The sequence below is a fragment of the Leptonotus elevatus genome, chromosome 16 (genome assembly GCF_054856555.1).
Source record: "Leptonotus elevatus isolate MCC_2025b chromosome 16, RoL_Lele_1.0, whole genome shotgun sequence".
Taxonomy (NCBI): Eukaryota; Metazoa; Chordata; class Actinopteri; order Syngnathiformes; family Syngnathidae; genus Leptonotus; species Leptonotus elevatus.
The window spans coordinates 8,830,787-8,847,377 of NC_141254.1; the positions used below are offsets into that span (position 1 = coordinate 8,830,787).

The following is a 16,591-nucleotide window of genomic DNA, read 5'->3' on the forward strand; positions in this document are numbered from 1 at the left end:
TGAAAATAATAATGAAATTAATGAAAATAAATAAAAATGCATCTTCTTTTTGGTTACAATTAGTCTCCCTAAAAATAGTATGTCAGTAGGGCAAAAAGTGTTGTTTTTTAAATCAAATTTATTTATTTAATTGTAGGAGCATATTACTTTTATGTCTTACTTTTTCTTCCACCCTGTTAGACCATATTAGGATAAAAGTAAACTTATATATTTTTTAAAGCTCACAAACATATTTAATTATTTTATTATTTATGTGCAATTCAAAAAGTGAAACTCATAGAATCATTATATACATAGGCTAGTTTTAGCCTAGTATTCTTACGTTATAAATCACGTGTGTACATTTTATTTTATTGTTTTTTCCTTGATATTCTAATGAATTTGTAATTCTGCTTATGTGGATCTCCATGGGTACTTCTCTCACAATCGTTTACATTAGTGGCAGTGTCACCCACTCAGTACAATTTCAGCCTGACAAAAATGGATTCAATTTCGATTAAAAGAACACACCACTAAGAACTAATTTTCCAGCATTGTGTATAAAGAATAAAAGTGCAAATATCTCTGGCATCTTATTCTCAGAATTTTCTTTTAAACCGATGAAGTATCAACAAAAAAAACATAACGTGTGCAACACCATTATTGTGGTCACGTGACCGTGATGACGTTTCCCGTGCGTAGACGACAGCTGCCGTCATTCACTTGAATGGGAGTTTGCTGACGTAATGGGCAAGAAAAGGGCCGTCTTCTATCCCAATTACTGCGCCAATTCTGATTAGAGTAAAATCTTCAGCACATCAGGTTTCATGTCATTCCGTGTGGGGGTGTGGGGGTGGGGCGGTGGGGGCTAAAATGGTGCTTAGCACACAACATGTAGCATGGCCTGTAGAGTAAAAGTCACCCGGATGTTTACCATCCAGTTAGGAACCGTCCGCAACTTATATTTCCAGAGTGAACAATGTAAATAGTGACTTGACTGGTAATTTGAGCCTCTGCTACATGCAACTTGTAGACGGTCCCTAACTCCGATTTGCTATGAGCCGGCGGGCTGAATGAGTTGTTATCAGCCACTTTCATCCCTGCTTTTGGCTGTGGACAAACATCTTTGGAGAGTCCTCTGTAGCTGCACTGCTTTTGAAGATGTGCTTCTTTGCTGTAGGGCGTAATTACTCCTTTAATATCTACCGTGGGACGCAATCATTCCTCGTGAGTGTCTTTGGTATTAGCGGCCATGTCATATATGCGTGCTTTACGACAGCAACGCGTCACGGTGATCACGTGAATGTCCAAAACGGCCGATACTGTGCTTAATGCAAAAATATTCATAAAAAGTGATATAAGATCATAATCGCTCAACATAAATTGGGAAGAGTTAAAATTAACCATTTCCACAGAATAGCCAGATCATTTTTCAAAAGTATTCCTTTAAAGGTCATTCAGATGTTACGACTCCTTGGAATTGTCTGAAATTTTAAATAGAAAACACATTTTAAAGTTACATTTGTCACACGGTGGTGATTGGAATGTATGTAGCATTAATAAGTTCTAATTTCAGATAAATGAAAACTATGACCATTGTCCTTGAGGTTTATTTTTGATGACAACACCTGGGCGAGCATTATGTAGAAAGAATGCAACCAACCAGTGAAGAAGCATACATCAAAATTCATGAGAAAAGTCATACAACAAATGAAATCCGGCGGGATGATAAGCTGTAGGCATTTGAAGTCGGTAAAAACAAGTCTGTCCTTCGAAATCTAAATACCCCCCAACCAAAAAAAAAAATCACCTTAAAGTGGATTAAAACGCACGATACATTCCAGATTCTTCAATTTGACAAGATATACTGCAAACTTATTCACGTATCCCAGTGTGACACATACAGATTTTAAACTAGTTTGTAGTCATGAAGAAACAGAACAAGTCAATGAGCAGTACTGATTATGGAAATGCTGCCGAATCCTCACAAGTGTGACAAACTCGGGGCAAAAACAGCGCAAAAAGTTAGTCAATGTCCATTTCAGGGATTTTGTTTTCTGACGTTTTCTGCTCCAAGTCTGCAGGTGTGTTTTTGTCCGAGTCGGGGGGCTGGCCCTCTGTCGTTCCGTCCTGCCCGTTGGTGGGCCCGTTGTTGGTCTTCTCCTTTGGCGGGTCCACCTTGGGCTTGGGCTTGGGCTTGAACAGCACAGGGTTGCACGCCGAGTAAAGCTCCTGTGGAGAAAGAACGATGCTGGGCTTCAATTCAATATATATATTTTTTATAGTAATCTTTCATTCTTTAACACAAAAAGAAATGAAAAGGGACAGAAAGAAGAATAACTTGTGATATATGCCTCAAATCAACACACACACACAAAAGGTCAACACAAAATAAATGACAGCAAACAGTCAAGACGCTTTCAGAGTAACAATTAAACAAAATAATTCAATAGAATGACCTTGTGCTAAATATATTTTTCCAATAATTGTGCTTTTATACATTTTTTAAAAACACAAATGTACTGAAATAATTTAGTTTTATAATCCAGATTGTTCCACAAACAAACACCTTGAGTTGAAATACATCGTTCTGTATTTAGGTTTGGAAAAAATATCTGATCCTCTTAATTTGTATTCACGTTCTCTTTAAAAAAATTTTTTTGGGATTAGCGTGTTAATTGTTAAAATTTCATGATGGGCTTTGTACATTATTTTAATATTGAATATCGGATTAGTGTGGTCTCCGTATCCACAACCGAAAATGACATAAATAGCATGTTTCTGTAAAAGAAAAATGGGTTCAGTGTAGGTTTTTGGCTGTGCACCCCCACACTTCAATGCAATAGGTCAGTTATGGAACAATTAATGAATTATATAACAATCACAAAGCATTCTTGTTCAATGATTCTTTAACCTTGTGTAAAAAGGCTACAGTTTGGGATACCTTAGATTTTACATGTTTTATATGCGCTTTACATGTTAAATGTTCATCAATAATAATACCTAGAAACTTACATCGAAAAAAACCAACAACTTCTCAATTATTTGTTGTTACGCCAGCACCCAAAAGGGAAGAAATTATTTTGTGACCTCCCCACCAACTCTCCTTCATGTCTATAAATGATATCATTTGCTTATAAAATTGTTGTAAGTAAAGTATACCTCTTGCACATTCTCTGACAATGAGAGCGCCGCTGCCCCCCTCTGTACTGGATGTGCAATTACACCAAAATAAAAAGAGGGGGGGCTTTATTTGAGACGGACTGGATTAAAGGATAGACGGTCCCCCTAGTGGAACACATTTTATTCCACATTGGAGGTTGAAATGTGAAATGGCTCGCGTACCTTGCACTTGGCCTGGATCTCGCTGACTTTGACCACCGGGTCCAGTGTCGGGTGCCGATTGTTTTGCAGGTTCATCTTGTTGTTCATCCAGGCCATGGCGTCGTTCACCTGCTTCTCCACGCGGGTCACTTCCAGCTCGTCTAAGTGCGCATACTGCTCGTCCTGTGTGCGAGACGACGAGAGCCTTTAATGGCAACGTGACTGCACACTGAAAAAGTGACGAGCATTTCCAATTGGTAGAAAAGTCTAATAAAATGATTATAAACTAGCTGAGCGGTTTGCAGGCATGTAAGCAGTGAACAACAGATGCAAAAGATGAATGGACCCCGACTTGTGAAGTGGAATGAAGTGACTTTAGTAGAGTGTTACCTTTGCCTTGTAGGCGTTGATGATCTTTATGTCCATTTGGACTTGCCTGCCCAGCTCCTCAAACGCTCTCGGCCGCTCCTCAGCTTCCATGGCTCTCTCAACAATTGGCTGGCCCATTATCTGTGGCCAAGATGACACAGTTTCATTCTTTGATCGAGTAAGCTCGACGGTTATCAAGCACCAACCCCCCAAGCGACATCACTACTGACAAAATATTTTCAATACCTTCAGCTCTGCCAGTTTGTCAATGTAAACTTGCTTCTTTTCATCCTCTCCGTCCTCATACAACCAAGTCTCGGTCTCCTCCAATTTTAATGAGAATGAATTACGATCCTGCAAAACAGGAAATGTCACGGCTGGGAAAATGGAATGCAACAAAAGCAGTTGTGAGATTTATTCTTTTTTTTTTTTACTAATATTTTCTTACCGCTTCAGTGACAAACTTCTCCAAGGGGCCGAACAACTTGTCTCTCATTTCGTACACGTACTCCTCCACGTTGTTCTTGGAGTCGTTCCTCTCCTTCTCCAGCTTGTCTTGCATGATCATCTTGCCCTGCAGCCGTGACCACAATCAGTGTGTGATGAAAATGGCCACAAAGTCAGCGCACATCCAGTTTCCTTTACTCCAATTTTGTCGGTTCGGCACCAATGACAATAAAGCCGTTCTACTCGGTTGTATTCAAAGTGGTACAATTTTACAGAAAAAAAAAAACACTGCATGGTTTCGGATGTCAAGTCTTGTTTTAAAATGAGAAAAAACATGAAAGTAAAGTTGGCTGTACTGCAAATTTAAACAAGTACAGCTAAGAGCGAGCATGACGACGTTTGAGTGCATGTTGGACATGCCGGGTGCTTTTTCAGAACCTTACCTCATTCTCCACAAACATATTTAGCACGTCAGCGGACAGCTGCCAGTACAAATTGGTCTCGATGGGCAGCTCCAGCGTCTTTGTTTTCACTTTGGGCTTCTTTGCCTGAGGCTCGTTCTTCTTCTCCTGCTTGCCGTCCTCCGCGGCCGTCTGAAAATCAGCCATGGGAAAGAACATCAGAGCGATCCCCACATGCTACGCCCTCTACAGGCTGTACATGGTATACGAGCAATCTGATTGGATCCTTTGTCCCAATTGTGTTTACTTTGGAGCGAGTCAAGTCAACAACTTTTACCTCCATCTCCTCTGTGTCACCTTTCTTGTCTACCCCAGGGACTGCTTTTGGATCGTCCTGGTCTACTTGCATTTTGCTCTGAGGTGACGACAAAAACATGATGTAAACATGGGCCACCTCTTCCACATATTGTGCTGTTGGCCAAAAGAGATGGTTTTAGCTGCACCCCCGATCGTGATGTCGCTCGTACAGTGTACACGCGAGGTGCAAATCATCTTGCAAAAACAGGTCTTAAATTTAGAGCCGTCAAAATTAATTGATTAATCAACACGTAATCTACTATTGGGCAATCATTTGGAGCCTTTTTTTTTTTTTTAAATTTGAAATTGTTCAAATCCTCTGATTTCCAGCATATCAACAGTAATTGTTCACTGATTTCTGTAGTCCTTCATGAAAGAAGACTGATTATCTTCTGTGTTTAATCAAAATAAGACATTTGCAAACATCTGTTTTTAGTTTTATCTTTTTAAATCACTATACAAATACAAAGTATGAAATAAACACCAATCAACAGTTAATAAACAGCAATTGGAAAAAAATGCTTTCGTAATACGTTTTAATACAAAATTAAAATTAATCCGATTAGTCGATTGAATAATTGATATATGAATCGATTCTAAAAATATTCGATTGTACGACTTAAATTATTGACGGCCGCAAGTTGAATGATTGTTTGGGCAATATACAATGTCAAGCTAATATTACTATGGAATAAGGCCACGGTGAATATTAGCAGGACTGAAAATATATTTTTTTTAAGCAATTGACTTTCAAGTAATAAAATAAATTTTGGAAGTAGCCCAACACAGGTTACATGGCGACGACCCAAGAAGCATTTTCAGAGAAACAAAGGAAACTCCCTTGTACCTGCCTGCTACATTCCATAATAATGACAAAAGTGAGTGTTAAGGTGGGTGTGACCAAAAAGAGCCGAGCCAGAGCGAGTGTCTGGTCCCTTTTACGCTGCCTGCAAAAGCCACCGTTTGTTTTGTCACTTTTTCCTCCCGTTGCCACTGTTCTGTATAAATTGGCACCAACATGGAAGAGGGGGGAGGGGTCAAAGTTGACAGAGTCATTTGCACACAAAAAGTTGCAGGAATTATAGTACAGGAATAATAACATTGGATAGTCCTTGTGTGAGACTCCGGCCGCGAGCTGTGGCTGAAAGCAGCTACTGAGTGTGTGTGCTTGTTGTGCTCATGCATTCAATAACCGTCTGAAAACGGCATCGATGACTCCCTTCCCACATACAAGCAAGGTATTACAAGAAGTATACAGTGAACCTCCACATATTCACAACCCAGCATTTGCTAAATTAGTGGATTTTTTAAATCTTTGGTTACTTGCTAGAAAGCAGACTTTTTTTTGCTTTGTGATGTCTATTATAAATGATTACTAAATTATAGTGTTAATTTTATCAGCCATTTTAAATGTAGTCTCAGTTTTAGTCCAGTTTCAATCACGCTTGTTAGTTTTTGTCATAGTTTGTCAACCTCATCAGTTTTTTATTAAGTAAATTTTTAGGTTGACTATAAATCTAGCATTTTAGACTTTATTTTAGTCCTAGAAAACAATTTTATTTGTCTAGATTCAGTCAACAAAAACTATCAACGTTTTAGTCAGGACAATCATTATTACCCCTGTATTTTTTGGGTGTGTCATCAGATTATGTTGAACATTTCAGATCTAAAACTATTTCACATCATTTATCTTTTTTTGGGGATGAAAGACAACTTGACACACAATTACAGTGGCTACTATGGCTCATGCTACGAGCTAGCAAGTCAGCTAGCATTAGCTAACGGTCGGTTTAACATTGTTGTTGGAATGTAAATAGCCGTTGGATTAATGTTACGTTACTATAACTATTTTTTAAACCTTTCACCGCGAATCCACCGACTGTCTGTCCCATGTATTTGTGCATGTTGCACCCGCTTGCTAGCTAAAATGCTAAAAGTGAAGTACATTTTCATCTCGTCTTTATTAGTTGACGAAAATACATACTGATTTAGTCCTTGTTATTAATGAAGGTTTTAGTCTAGTCTAGTCCGGTGAAAAATGTGTGTTGACGAAATTATTTTTGTTTAGTTTTTGTTGAGGAAATTAACACTACTAAGTTACTACTATTGCTTGGAGCAATGGGACTATGCTGAAACGAGAGGAGGAGCTTCATTTAGTATACTGTAGAGTACAAACAAAAGAATGTGACCGATGAACCGCGATATACAAAAAAGCGCAGCGTTCTGATGGGTCAATTTTGTGCGGCCTTTCGTCAAAATCAACATACCTCGTCATCCTTCACCGGGTGCTCGGTCTCCATCGGCTCCTCTCCGTCCGTCGCTTTCAGCACCTCAATGAGGGAAGCGCTAGACACGCTGAACACGCCGTGAATGTTGACTCGAACTTTGACCTTCACCTTGGCACTCTCTCCGGTCGTCTGAGGGACCACGTTTTGGATCAGGAACTGCCCTGTGGGTGGAGGGGGGTGGGGGGGCAGTGAGTTAGCCAGCATTTGATGAGAGTCCCAAACGCATGAAGTGTTGCCAATGTGGGAAGATAAACAAATAAAATTAACACTTTGGAAGTCATTCGGTTCCACTTTGGATGGCAAATACGACAACATTTGCAGACATATTGAATCGTATCCACATCAACGTTCTCATCATCGGTTCGTGTGATTGCTGAAGCAACCTGGCCGGCGAACGTCACCTATGGAGGTGTTGGGGTAGGACAGCTCCTTGGGGTTGTTGTAGTACGCTTCGAGAAGGAAGGCCTCCTTCCGGTAGAAGGTCAACACTTTGGAGAAGGGAGCGGCGTGATTCTTGGGGAAAACCTCACAATCGCTGTCAACGACAAAAGCGAGAGTAGGTCAAGGCAATGAAATGTAAAAAGAAAAGGCTGAGAATAAGTAATCAATATTGGATTGAAGTAAAGTCAATTGATAAGAATCGAAATCGAATCGATTGAGAAAATTAGATTTGATACCCAGCCTTATTTTTTGCATTTTCTTCATAGATTTGTTTTTCATGTATGTAACCTATATACAAGTGTGCATAATTTTTTTTTTTTAAAAAGCTGAAAAAAAATGGCAATAAAGGTTCCTCAGTCAAATTGTAAGCAACACATGTAGACTTATTATTGGACTTGTACTTATTAAACCATTTTTCTAAAGCTTTACTTTGTACTTTTCCATAATTTCTTTTGAATATTAACGAATGTCATAAAATGGTCAATAATGGAGATTACATTTTGGGCCCATGTCCTGAACGTCCAATTGATCCAACTTTGGTGAGCTCCACCCTGGAACTTGTTGCCAGTCAACAAACATTCATACTCAAACTGACACAATTTCATCTTCAATGAAAGTGAGATTCCAACGCACAACCTCAGAACTGTGAGGCTGAAACGCTAACCACTATTCGCAATATGATGTCCACGTGTGAACGTCATCAAATATTGGATGATCCTGAAAGCAGATCAACGTAATCAAAACATTTTTATCTTACCTCAGCCCTTCCTCCGCTGCCGAGTTCCATTTAATAGAGATGGAGTAAGGGACAACGTCGGTGATGGAGAACTCTCTGACTTTGAAGGCCGGAGACAAGATGGCACACTGTGGAAGAAGAAAAAAATGGCTTGTGATTCAATGGGCACGGCAGGACGTGAAATTTGTATTTGTGGAGTACCTGCAGCGCGCAGCCCCTGACCACGGCCTCGTCGGCATTCAGCGTGGTGCTCAGCTCTTTGCCGAAGAACTTGCTGATGCGTTCTTTGATGGCGGGAATTCTGGAGGCCCCGCCCACAATTTCCACCGCGTACACGTCTTCTTTCCTCAACTCTGGCCACAGGAAAAACAAGACCAACTTGCACCTCAATTCTTGACTGACACGAATGTACTGGGGTTGGGTATCGATTCTAATTTCTTCAATCGATTCGATTTAGATTCACAAGTAGGGGTGCACGATAATGCTATTTTCAACCGATACGATAAACCAATAATTTAGTGCAGATGTCAATAACCAAACCGATAATTGTTTGCAAAATTAACTAGAATACAAATCCGAATCCTACTATAAGTCTAACGTGCAAATACATAGAAACATTGTGTAAAGCACCATGAAGCTGAATTTGATTGATATTTCTGCTTCAAAACAGTCATGTTTTAAAAATGCAACAAAAAACTGCGAGTATAACATTTTGGGGAGTGTTGTGGAATTTTCAGTAGTTCGGTGTAACGAATATTGCCCGTCACCCTCAATTTTTTTCATTTTACGTGCCTTTTTAAACATTTCCCCCTGGGGAATGTCTGTGCGTGTCTTAACTCTGTGTTTTCAATTCAAAAGGACTTTGAGTTGACTTTGTTTTATAACCCCCAGGAAACGCATATCACAGTTCCGACAGACCTGAAATCCTGTCTGATAAGCAGTCCCCAGACTTTTATGGTCTGGCCTATCCACAGGAATTAGCCATGTGTTTTTTTTGGAAACAATGCCCCTTGGAAGTTGTATGGTACAACAGTCCTCTCCAGCGGTCACTATCGGTTATCCTCAAGAATCCTGCCGCCCCTAATTAATCTGAAGTCTACATAATTCTTTGAGCCCCAGACTTGAGTTACAACGCGCGTCCCTGCCGACCTCCACGCCGCGCGTGCATCACCGACCAGCAGCCAGAGACTCCCGGGCAGCATTCCAGCATTCAACCGAGGATCGACGCTCGAGTCTCTCTCTCTTTCCCGTGCGACTGAACCAGTCCGTGATTTGCGCCTGCATTGCAATCTGACCATATACTACTGGTGCAACGCTTTTATTCAAACATAAAATAATTGACAGGTCAAACGTTTCCATCTTTATCCCCCATCTACCTTTTTCACCTACCCCTTTTTTTCCTCTTAGTTAGTTAGGTTGCAAGTTTTCTTTTTATCTTTGATTCTCATTTTTATTCCGTTTCATTAATAGGTTAGGCTGTGACCGATAAATGTGTGTGTTTACTAAATAAATTTGTTGTCTCGAAATTCAATTTCTGCCGAATCATTTGTGTTTACTGAGTGGATTATTAATTCTCTTATGAAAGCAAAGAACTCCATGATTAACTAAAGTAGCAACTTCAGATTATGAATACTTGATAATAGGATTTTTATCGTTTATTTTGCTCCTACAAACAGGCAAAGTCAACGTGGTGCCCCAGAGGTTGCTGAGGAAATTACAACTTCCTCAGTACCATCTAAATTTCTCATTAAGCCATTACGGCAACCCATATAATCACTACATAGGTGAGATTAATAAAATAATTTGTCCTTTGGGTTTCGTTATATTTGAAGCTTCAAATATACACACGTCTTACAGAGCATTCGGTAAGAGAAAGGGAGGGTCAGCAAAGACAGGAAAGCAAGCAGTCTGTATCGAGCAGCCTTATCAGCCAAGGTCACTTCGATATTGCATCATGTGCAAGAAGTGAAAAGCACATTGTTAAAGAAAATTTGTTACGTTAATACGTGTTAAATGGTTATTTTCCATAACAGGACAGTAACGAAAGCCCACACTGGCGACTGCAATGTCGCCATGATGCACTTTCTGTGAACACGAGGTCGCGCGCATTATGATGTCATAAATATGCGACACTACCATAGGAGAGAGGACGGGTTGAGGAGTTAAGCACAACTTGAGCAACAACCACAACAGATGGACCAATGTGGCACGTTGATTATTTTCGGCTGATTTCTATATTATCTGGTTTATCTGAATCATTTAAAATTGCGGCCTTCAATATTATCGTGCATCTCTATTCGATTTAGATTGTTTCCAATTCGATTCACTTCAATTCAATTCGATATTGATTAATTATGGCGCATCAATTCTTCTTAAATGTCAAGTACATGTTACACAAACATTGACATCAGCAAGGATGAAATGAAAATATTTTATAATCTAATTCAATAATTGTAAATATCAATAAAAAAAATTCTCAATTGTCTTAAAGTACAATAAGTCAGGTCTTTCATAAATGTAAGAAAATTCATGTGAACAGTAAATTTCAACAAAACAGTAAGATCCAAAAAATTGGCCTTGAAATTATATTTTCTTAACAATTTTTTGGGGAAAAAAGATATATATAATAATCGATTCATGGCTTGAAAAGGAAAATCGAATCGATGTCGATTAATCTATTTTTTAAACCCAGCCCTAGAATGTACACACGCTGATGATGGACAATCCAGCCACGATCAAAGCGATATTCACTCACTTGCTTGTTCCATGACACTCCGCAGGGGGGCCTCCACTTTGGCCAGCAGCCCCGCACACTTCTCCTCAAACTGACCTCTGTGGACACCAAACACAAAGGTCGTTCATTATTAGGGATGACGGTAACGCACAGGTAGTTTCTTTGCATCTCACCTGTTGAGCTTACTGGACACGTCGATATCATTCATGAAGCACTCGATGTTTAGCGGCAGGTCGGACGAGTTGGCGCTCATCAGCTTCTTGAGCTTCTCGCACTCCTGGTAGAGGCGCACCAGCGCGCGAGGCTTGGACCTGACGTCCAGCTTGTACTTCTTGGCAAAGTCCTGGCAGAAGTGGCTGACCAGAATGCCGTCAAAGTCCTTCCCGCCCAGCTCCGAGTCGAACGCCGTGGCAAGGATCTGGAAGGACGAGAGCTTCACATTTGAGGGACCGGCGCATCTGCGTGACGGCGCACCTGCGATACTTGAATAGTCACCTTCAGCTTTCCCGTGTTGAAGGCACAAACGGACACTTGGTAACTGGAGTGGCCCACATCAACAAACACGATGATCCTGGGCTTTTCTTCTGGACCTGGCAGGTCCTGCTTGTAGATGCCATAAGCCAGAGTCACTGCAGGACACAGACAAATATCCCGCACAAATATCATCACCATCTTCCCTCATTTCTCACAAGGCAAAAAAAGTGGTGTGTATGGAAAAGCATAAATCAAGGTTTCTGCATGTCAGCGAAACTATGCGGTCAAACCAGAGTGGCATACATGACGTGGTGACTCATCTTCAACAGCAGCATTTAGCCTACACGCTCAAACATTTGCTCTCATTACAGGCAAACATCACATCATCCATTCAGGCCTTTGCAAACCATTTTCATCCACTTAAAATAATGAAAACTGAAATAATCCACAGTCAGAACATTTGGAACTCTTAACTGCTACTCGACTAATAAATATAGGATGTATCTTGGCTTTCACAATGAATTACAAAAGTGATCCCTGTTCATCACAGGGGTTGCAGATCAGACCCATTAAGTGAAAAGCCTGATATAAAGACACCATATCCAAATCGCAACACTTTATAAGTCCGACTTAAAATACCTTTACCACACGTTGGAATTTACATTACATTTTTTTCATGTTTTTTTTTAGAAATCTCTTGATACGGTGGGACCATGATCAGTGAAACCTAAACCCAAATCAACATCAATAACACAAACTTCAAAACACCAATCCTCCTCCTCTTCACACATTCTTCAATTTTCTAATTGGATTATACAATTATGCTACTATTATACTCATATTGGAATATATGACACATTTTTTCAATATATATATATTTGTTTTAAACCAAACTAAAGATACTGGTGAAGAGCGCACGCTGAACAACCTTAAACTCCAGATTATACAAGGGGGGATACCATGAGTGTTTCCAATGTAATAATAAAGATGTCCTAATATATGGTGCGTGGTGTGTGTCCATGTACCGGCTGTGGTCTCGTTCATGAGCCGCAGACAGTTGAGGCCGGCGATCTGGGCGGCATTCATGACCGACCTCCTCTCTGCGTCGGTGAAATAGCAGGGAACCTGTGGAGGGAAACGTAGCTGTTTATTTTTGTCACTTGTGGCGGTTTTTCCTACAGGAGAACGAGGGCTGCCAGAAAACAAGGCTGTTTGAAAAAGTGGCATTAGCCAAGCCAAGCTATGCAGTAGAAAAGGGGGGCAACCTAAAAAGTCTAACTTGGGCTTGGAGGGGCTTACAAAGGCTAATTGTGAAACTTACACAGATGACAGTCAAAGTCAAACAACAACACATCTCACTTGAAGGTATACAGTGTGAAGAGCTCCAAGCTAGAAGGACAGCTGGCAACGTATTTATTTACACACCCCGGAAACATCTTTTATCTCTCTCGCTCTCAATTTCTATGGTGGTAACGAACGAAGCGTAGTTGCTTACAGAGATGACGCAGTCGGCCACTGGTTTCTTCAGGTCGCTCTCGGCCGTCTCCTTCAGCTTGGTCAGCAGCATGCCGGCCATCTGCTCCACGCTGAACAACTTCTCTTCCTCCATGTACATCACCTGACATTCAGGAAAGCTTTCAATTAGCACTCAAGATGGGAAAAAAAACATCCTGCTGGATGAATGGAGGCGCGGGACTTCAGCGGCTTAAATATACTGTACAATCTTTAGTCCTCTTTGTTTCGGGTGTCAGATACAGAGAGTAAACTAACTCATTCACTGCCATTGACGGTTATAGACGTCAAAAATTCATTTGAACTATTTCTATTAGCTAAACATTTTTTTCCACTTTTGTTAACAAGAATGTGAAAACCAATTTTTTTTATTGTACATTTAGAACAGATATAAAATGTGTGATTAATCGTGAGTTTACTAGTGAAGTCATGCGATTAATTACAATTAAAATTTTAATCGCTTGACGCCCCAATTTTTTAAATAATCTTTTCTTCTTTTTTTTTTAAATCGCGTCAGGTGAATAAAATTTTTCACTGTAATTAATCACATGACTTCAATAATTAACTCACGATTAATCACAAATTTTCTATCTGTTCTAAATGTACAATATATATATATATATATATTTAGGTTTTCATACTCTTATTAACAAAAGTGGAAAACTAATAGAAATAGTTCAAATGAATTTTTGACGTCTATAGCCGTCAATGGCACTGAATGAGTTAACTGGGAGTTGTAGAATATTTTAGATGTTTGTCTTCCATAGATGCTTATCTGCCAACCCAAACATGAAAACTAAAAAAAAGACACTTTAACAAACATCACCTTAATACCAGTGGACCCAGAGGGCATCTGCGCAAGGTCGTACACCAGGTTGGACTTGGCCGACTGAATGTAGGGATCGGAGAAGGCCCGGCCATGGAATCGCTTGAAGCCCTGAACCGTGTTCTCACAGTTGGTCACCACCTGGACGCAGGGCAGGGAGCAAAGGATGAACATGACACGGATCACTGCGTGTGTAGTTTTGCCAGAGGGAATTCTCACCTGGCTTTTTGCAGCAGCTCCTATGGATCGATTTCGTGGTCCAAATGATACGACTGACCTGAGAATATATTCAAGTTCGTTTACAACAAAATATGTTAACCCGCTAAATCGTTTATTCAAAGCAGTTTTGATAACGTCTCAATTACTGGTTTCCACGTATTGCAGGTGGGTCTGTAACGTATGCCTCATGATAAGGTTGTTTCACTTTGTTTGTTTTTGTACAAGCATCACATCATAATACTTCTTTAACACAAACATTTCTCATCACAGGCCTGTCAACCCTCATCAAGTGGCATGCACGAGTCCACCGCCGTCAAAACACGCTTGTCATCGCGGAAAAACACGAATGTCAAACACAAGTGTGGCGAGTGTGATGTCAAAGAGCGGTCATGTCTCTCAGGAAACAAGCCCGACAGGTGCTGGTCCAATTTTCTAATAGTAGAGAAAAACGATGGATGGATGTTTCCTTTGTGTGCATGCGTTTGTTTACTCACATTTTTTTTTATTACATTTTCTCAGCCTGAAGTTACATATAAAATATTTGTTTTATTAAATCTCTGATGACTTTTATCCCTCAATTTACTCATTTATCAATAAATTGGATTTACATTTTTTTTGCATATACTTAACTGTTTTTTTGGGGTATATTTCTTCAATTTATATAAAAACTTACTACAGCAAGCAACAGTAATATAATAATTTACTTAACTATCAAGGAGTATTTTTTGTTTGTTTGTTCGTTTTTTTAGTAAACGGAATCTTTCAAATCTTACTTTTTGGAGAATTCCAACATTGTTCTCAATGATTAAAGCATACGTATGCCCAAATGTTACATTATTAAAGTATATTATTTTATTTTTCAATTAAAGCAATACCTAATTCTTCCAATTAATGGTCACTTTTACAGTGATAAAAACATCAACAAATATCACAGAGTGCCGTGTATGACGAATAACGCAGAATTACTGCCAAATCTAAAAGTTTCAAGCAAAACAAATTGAATATTGACATAAAGTTACAGTATTTCCGTAAGTATATTCTAGAATTTTCCAACAAGCATGGCCTACTGGTAGCGCGGCATGTTACAACAGAACACACCGACTGGGCGGTGCTTGAGCCACCAAGTGTTAGTCAACGGAAGCGCGCCGCCCGCCCGTGGTCACAGGGTGATTGAATTCAACCTCCCGACTGTACCGTTAATAAAAAAAAAAACTATGATCTTGGCTAACAAAGCTAGCGCGAGTGGGCAAACGTGGTTGCTATGTGAACACGATGCGAGCCACATTTCAGGCATGGACAATATTTGAAGTGATAAACGTTCATTTAAACTTTAAACCAGGATGGTTACTTAAAGCATTGAATGAGAAATCAAGTTTAGCTACTAGCAGCGAGTCGGAAGAAACGTTGCGTTCACGTGCGACATTACTACCAAGACACCGGTGATGCAAACTATGAATTAAAAAAAATATATATATATATATATATTCCCCTGATAATTGACATGAATCTTAACTCAGTGACAAGAACTTACGGTGTGCATCTGTCGCTGAACTCGTTGGCGGCGGTCTCGATCCCACCCGCTCGGGCTATGGCTACATAGCAGCTTTGAAAGCCCAAGTCAAATCCCACCACAGACATCTTCCAGACGAGTCTTCAAACTTCACTGATGACGTTACGTACACCTGTGCTTTATTCACAATATATCACGCGTGCGACTACGGTTAGACAATGATGTAAAAGTCCAGCCAAGTAGTTTCAAGGCTCTCTAAGTTGGGCTAAGGTAACCTGCAGTCATAATCCTCACCGTTGACCGGTGCCTCCGATCGGATCTTGTGCTGGCTGCCTGTCTGCCTGCAGTCTCAATGTGGTCTCCCTCAAGTCTCGCCGCCGCCAGGTATCGCGAGATCTGGCTCTTGCCACAAACAGCCTTCTGGATCTTTCTAAGGGTGTGCAAACTATTCTACATTTTTCTACATTCTACTACGTGTTTCTAGAACATCTTTACTACATTCTGCCATTATCATGCCTATGCATAAACATATAATTTGGGATACATATAATTTAATAATTACTTTTTAAGTTGAATAAGTTGTTGTATTGCAAATGTATGTGCAGTACAGTACTTTGTTTCAGCTATGGTTGTTTTTGCTCTATCAATTCAGTTTGGTTGAGTTGAGAATATAATATAATACAAATTATATAATACAAGTCATAGTATTTATTATTGTAATCACTTAACTAATTTAATAAAAAACTTTCTGTATCATAAGACACAGTATACAACGCAATATTATGTACATATTGTATACATACATTCCACCGATACAAATCCATACAATATTCCACCTAATCCGCAAACAGGTCACCCCAAATGAAGAATGGGAGTGGTTATTTTAAAAATAGTTGCAGTACACAATTTATGCCAAAGAGGGCGAGAGCAAACTTGGTCGCTAAAAATAAGAGAGCTGGCTTTATTTTACAACG

The 16,591-nt window shown here is 39.8% G+C and overlaps 1 protein-coding gene across 1 annotated transcript; it reads right to left on the bottom strand.

Annotated features, from left to right (window-relative positions):
* Positions 1–1,571: 1,571 nt before the first annotated feature.
* Positions 1,572–16,032, bottom strand: hspa4a (heat shock protein family A (Hsp70) member 4a). Its single transcript, XM_086098338.1, has 20 exons — positions 15,912–16,032; positions 15,639–15,794; positions 14,108–14,165; positions 13,889–14,029; positions 13,046–13,168; positions 12,576–12,675; positions 11,572–11,705; positions 11,250–11,494; positions 11,098–11,174; positions 8,544–8,695; positions 8,364–8,470; positions 7,567–7,700; positions 7,145–7,326; positions 4,858–4,935; positions 4,563–4,712; positions 4,121–4,246; positions 3,919–4,026; positions 3,694–3,813; positions 3,325–3,486; positions 1,572–2,211 (listed from the first exon to the last, which is right to left on the bottom strand). The coding sequence occupies exons 2-20, from the start codon at positions 15,743–15,745 to the stop codon at positions 2,005–2,007; spliced, it is 2,511 nt and encodes an 836-aa protein (XP_085954464.1). The 5' UTR covers positions 15,746–15,794; positions 15,912–16,032; the 3' UTR covers positions 1,572–2,004.
* Positions 16,033–16,591: the final 559 nt, after the last annotated feature.

What these genes read in the sequence shown, in the direction of transcription:
- hspa4a (XM_086098338.1), bottom strand. Translation starts at nt 15,745, where the DNA reads ATGTCTGTGGTGGGATTTGACTTGGGCTTTCAAAGCTGCTATGTAGCC. An exon ending in GTGTCCAGTAAGCTCAACAG is followed by an intron (nt 11,175 to 11,249) that starts GTGAGATGCAAA and finishes TGGTGTCCACAG; the next exon opens with AGGTCAGTTTGAGGAGAAGT. An exon ending in AGATCCAGGCCAAGTGCAAG is followed by an intron (nt 2,212 to 3,324) that starts GTACGCGAGCCA and finishes CTTTCTCCACAG; the next exon opens with GAGCTTTACTCGGCGTGCAA.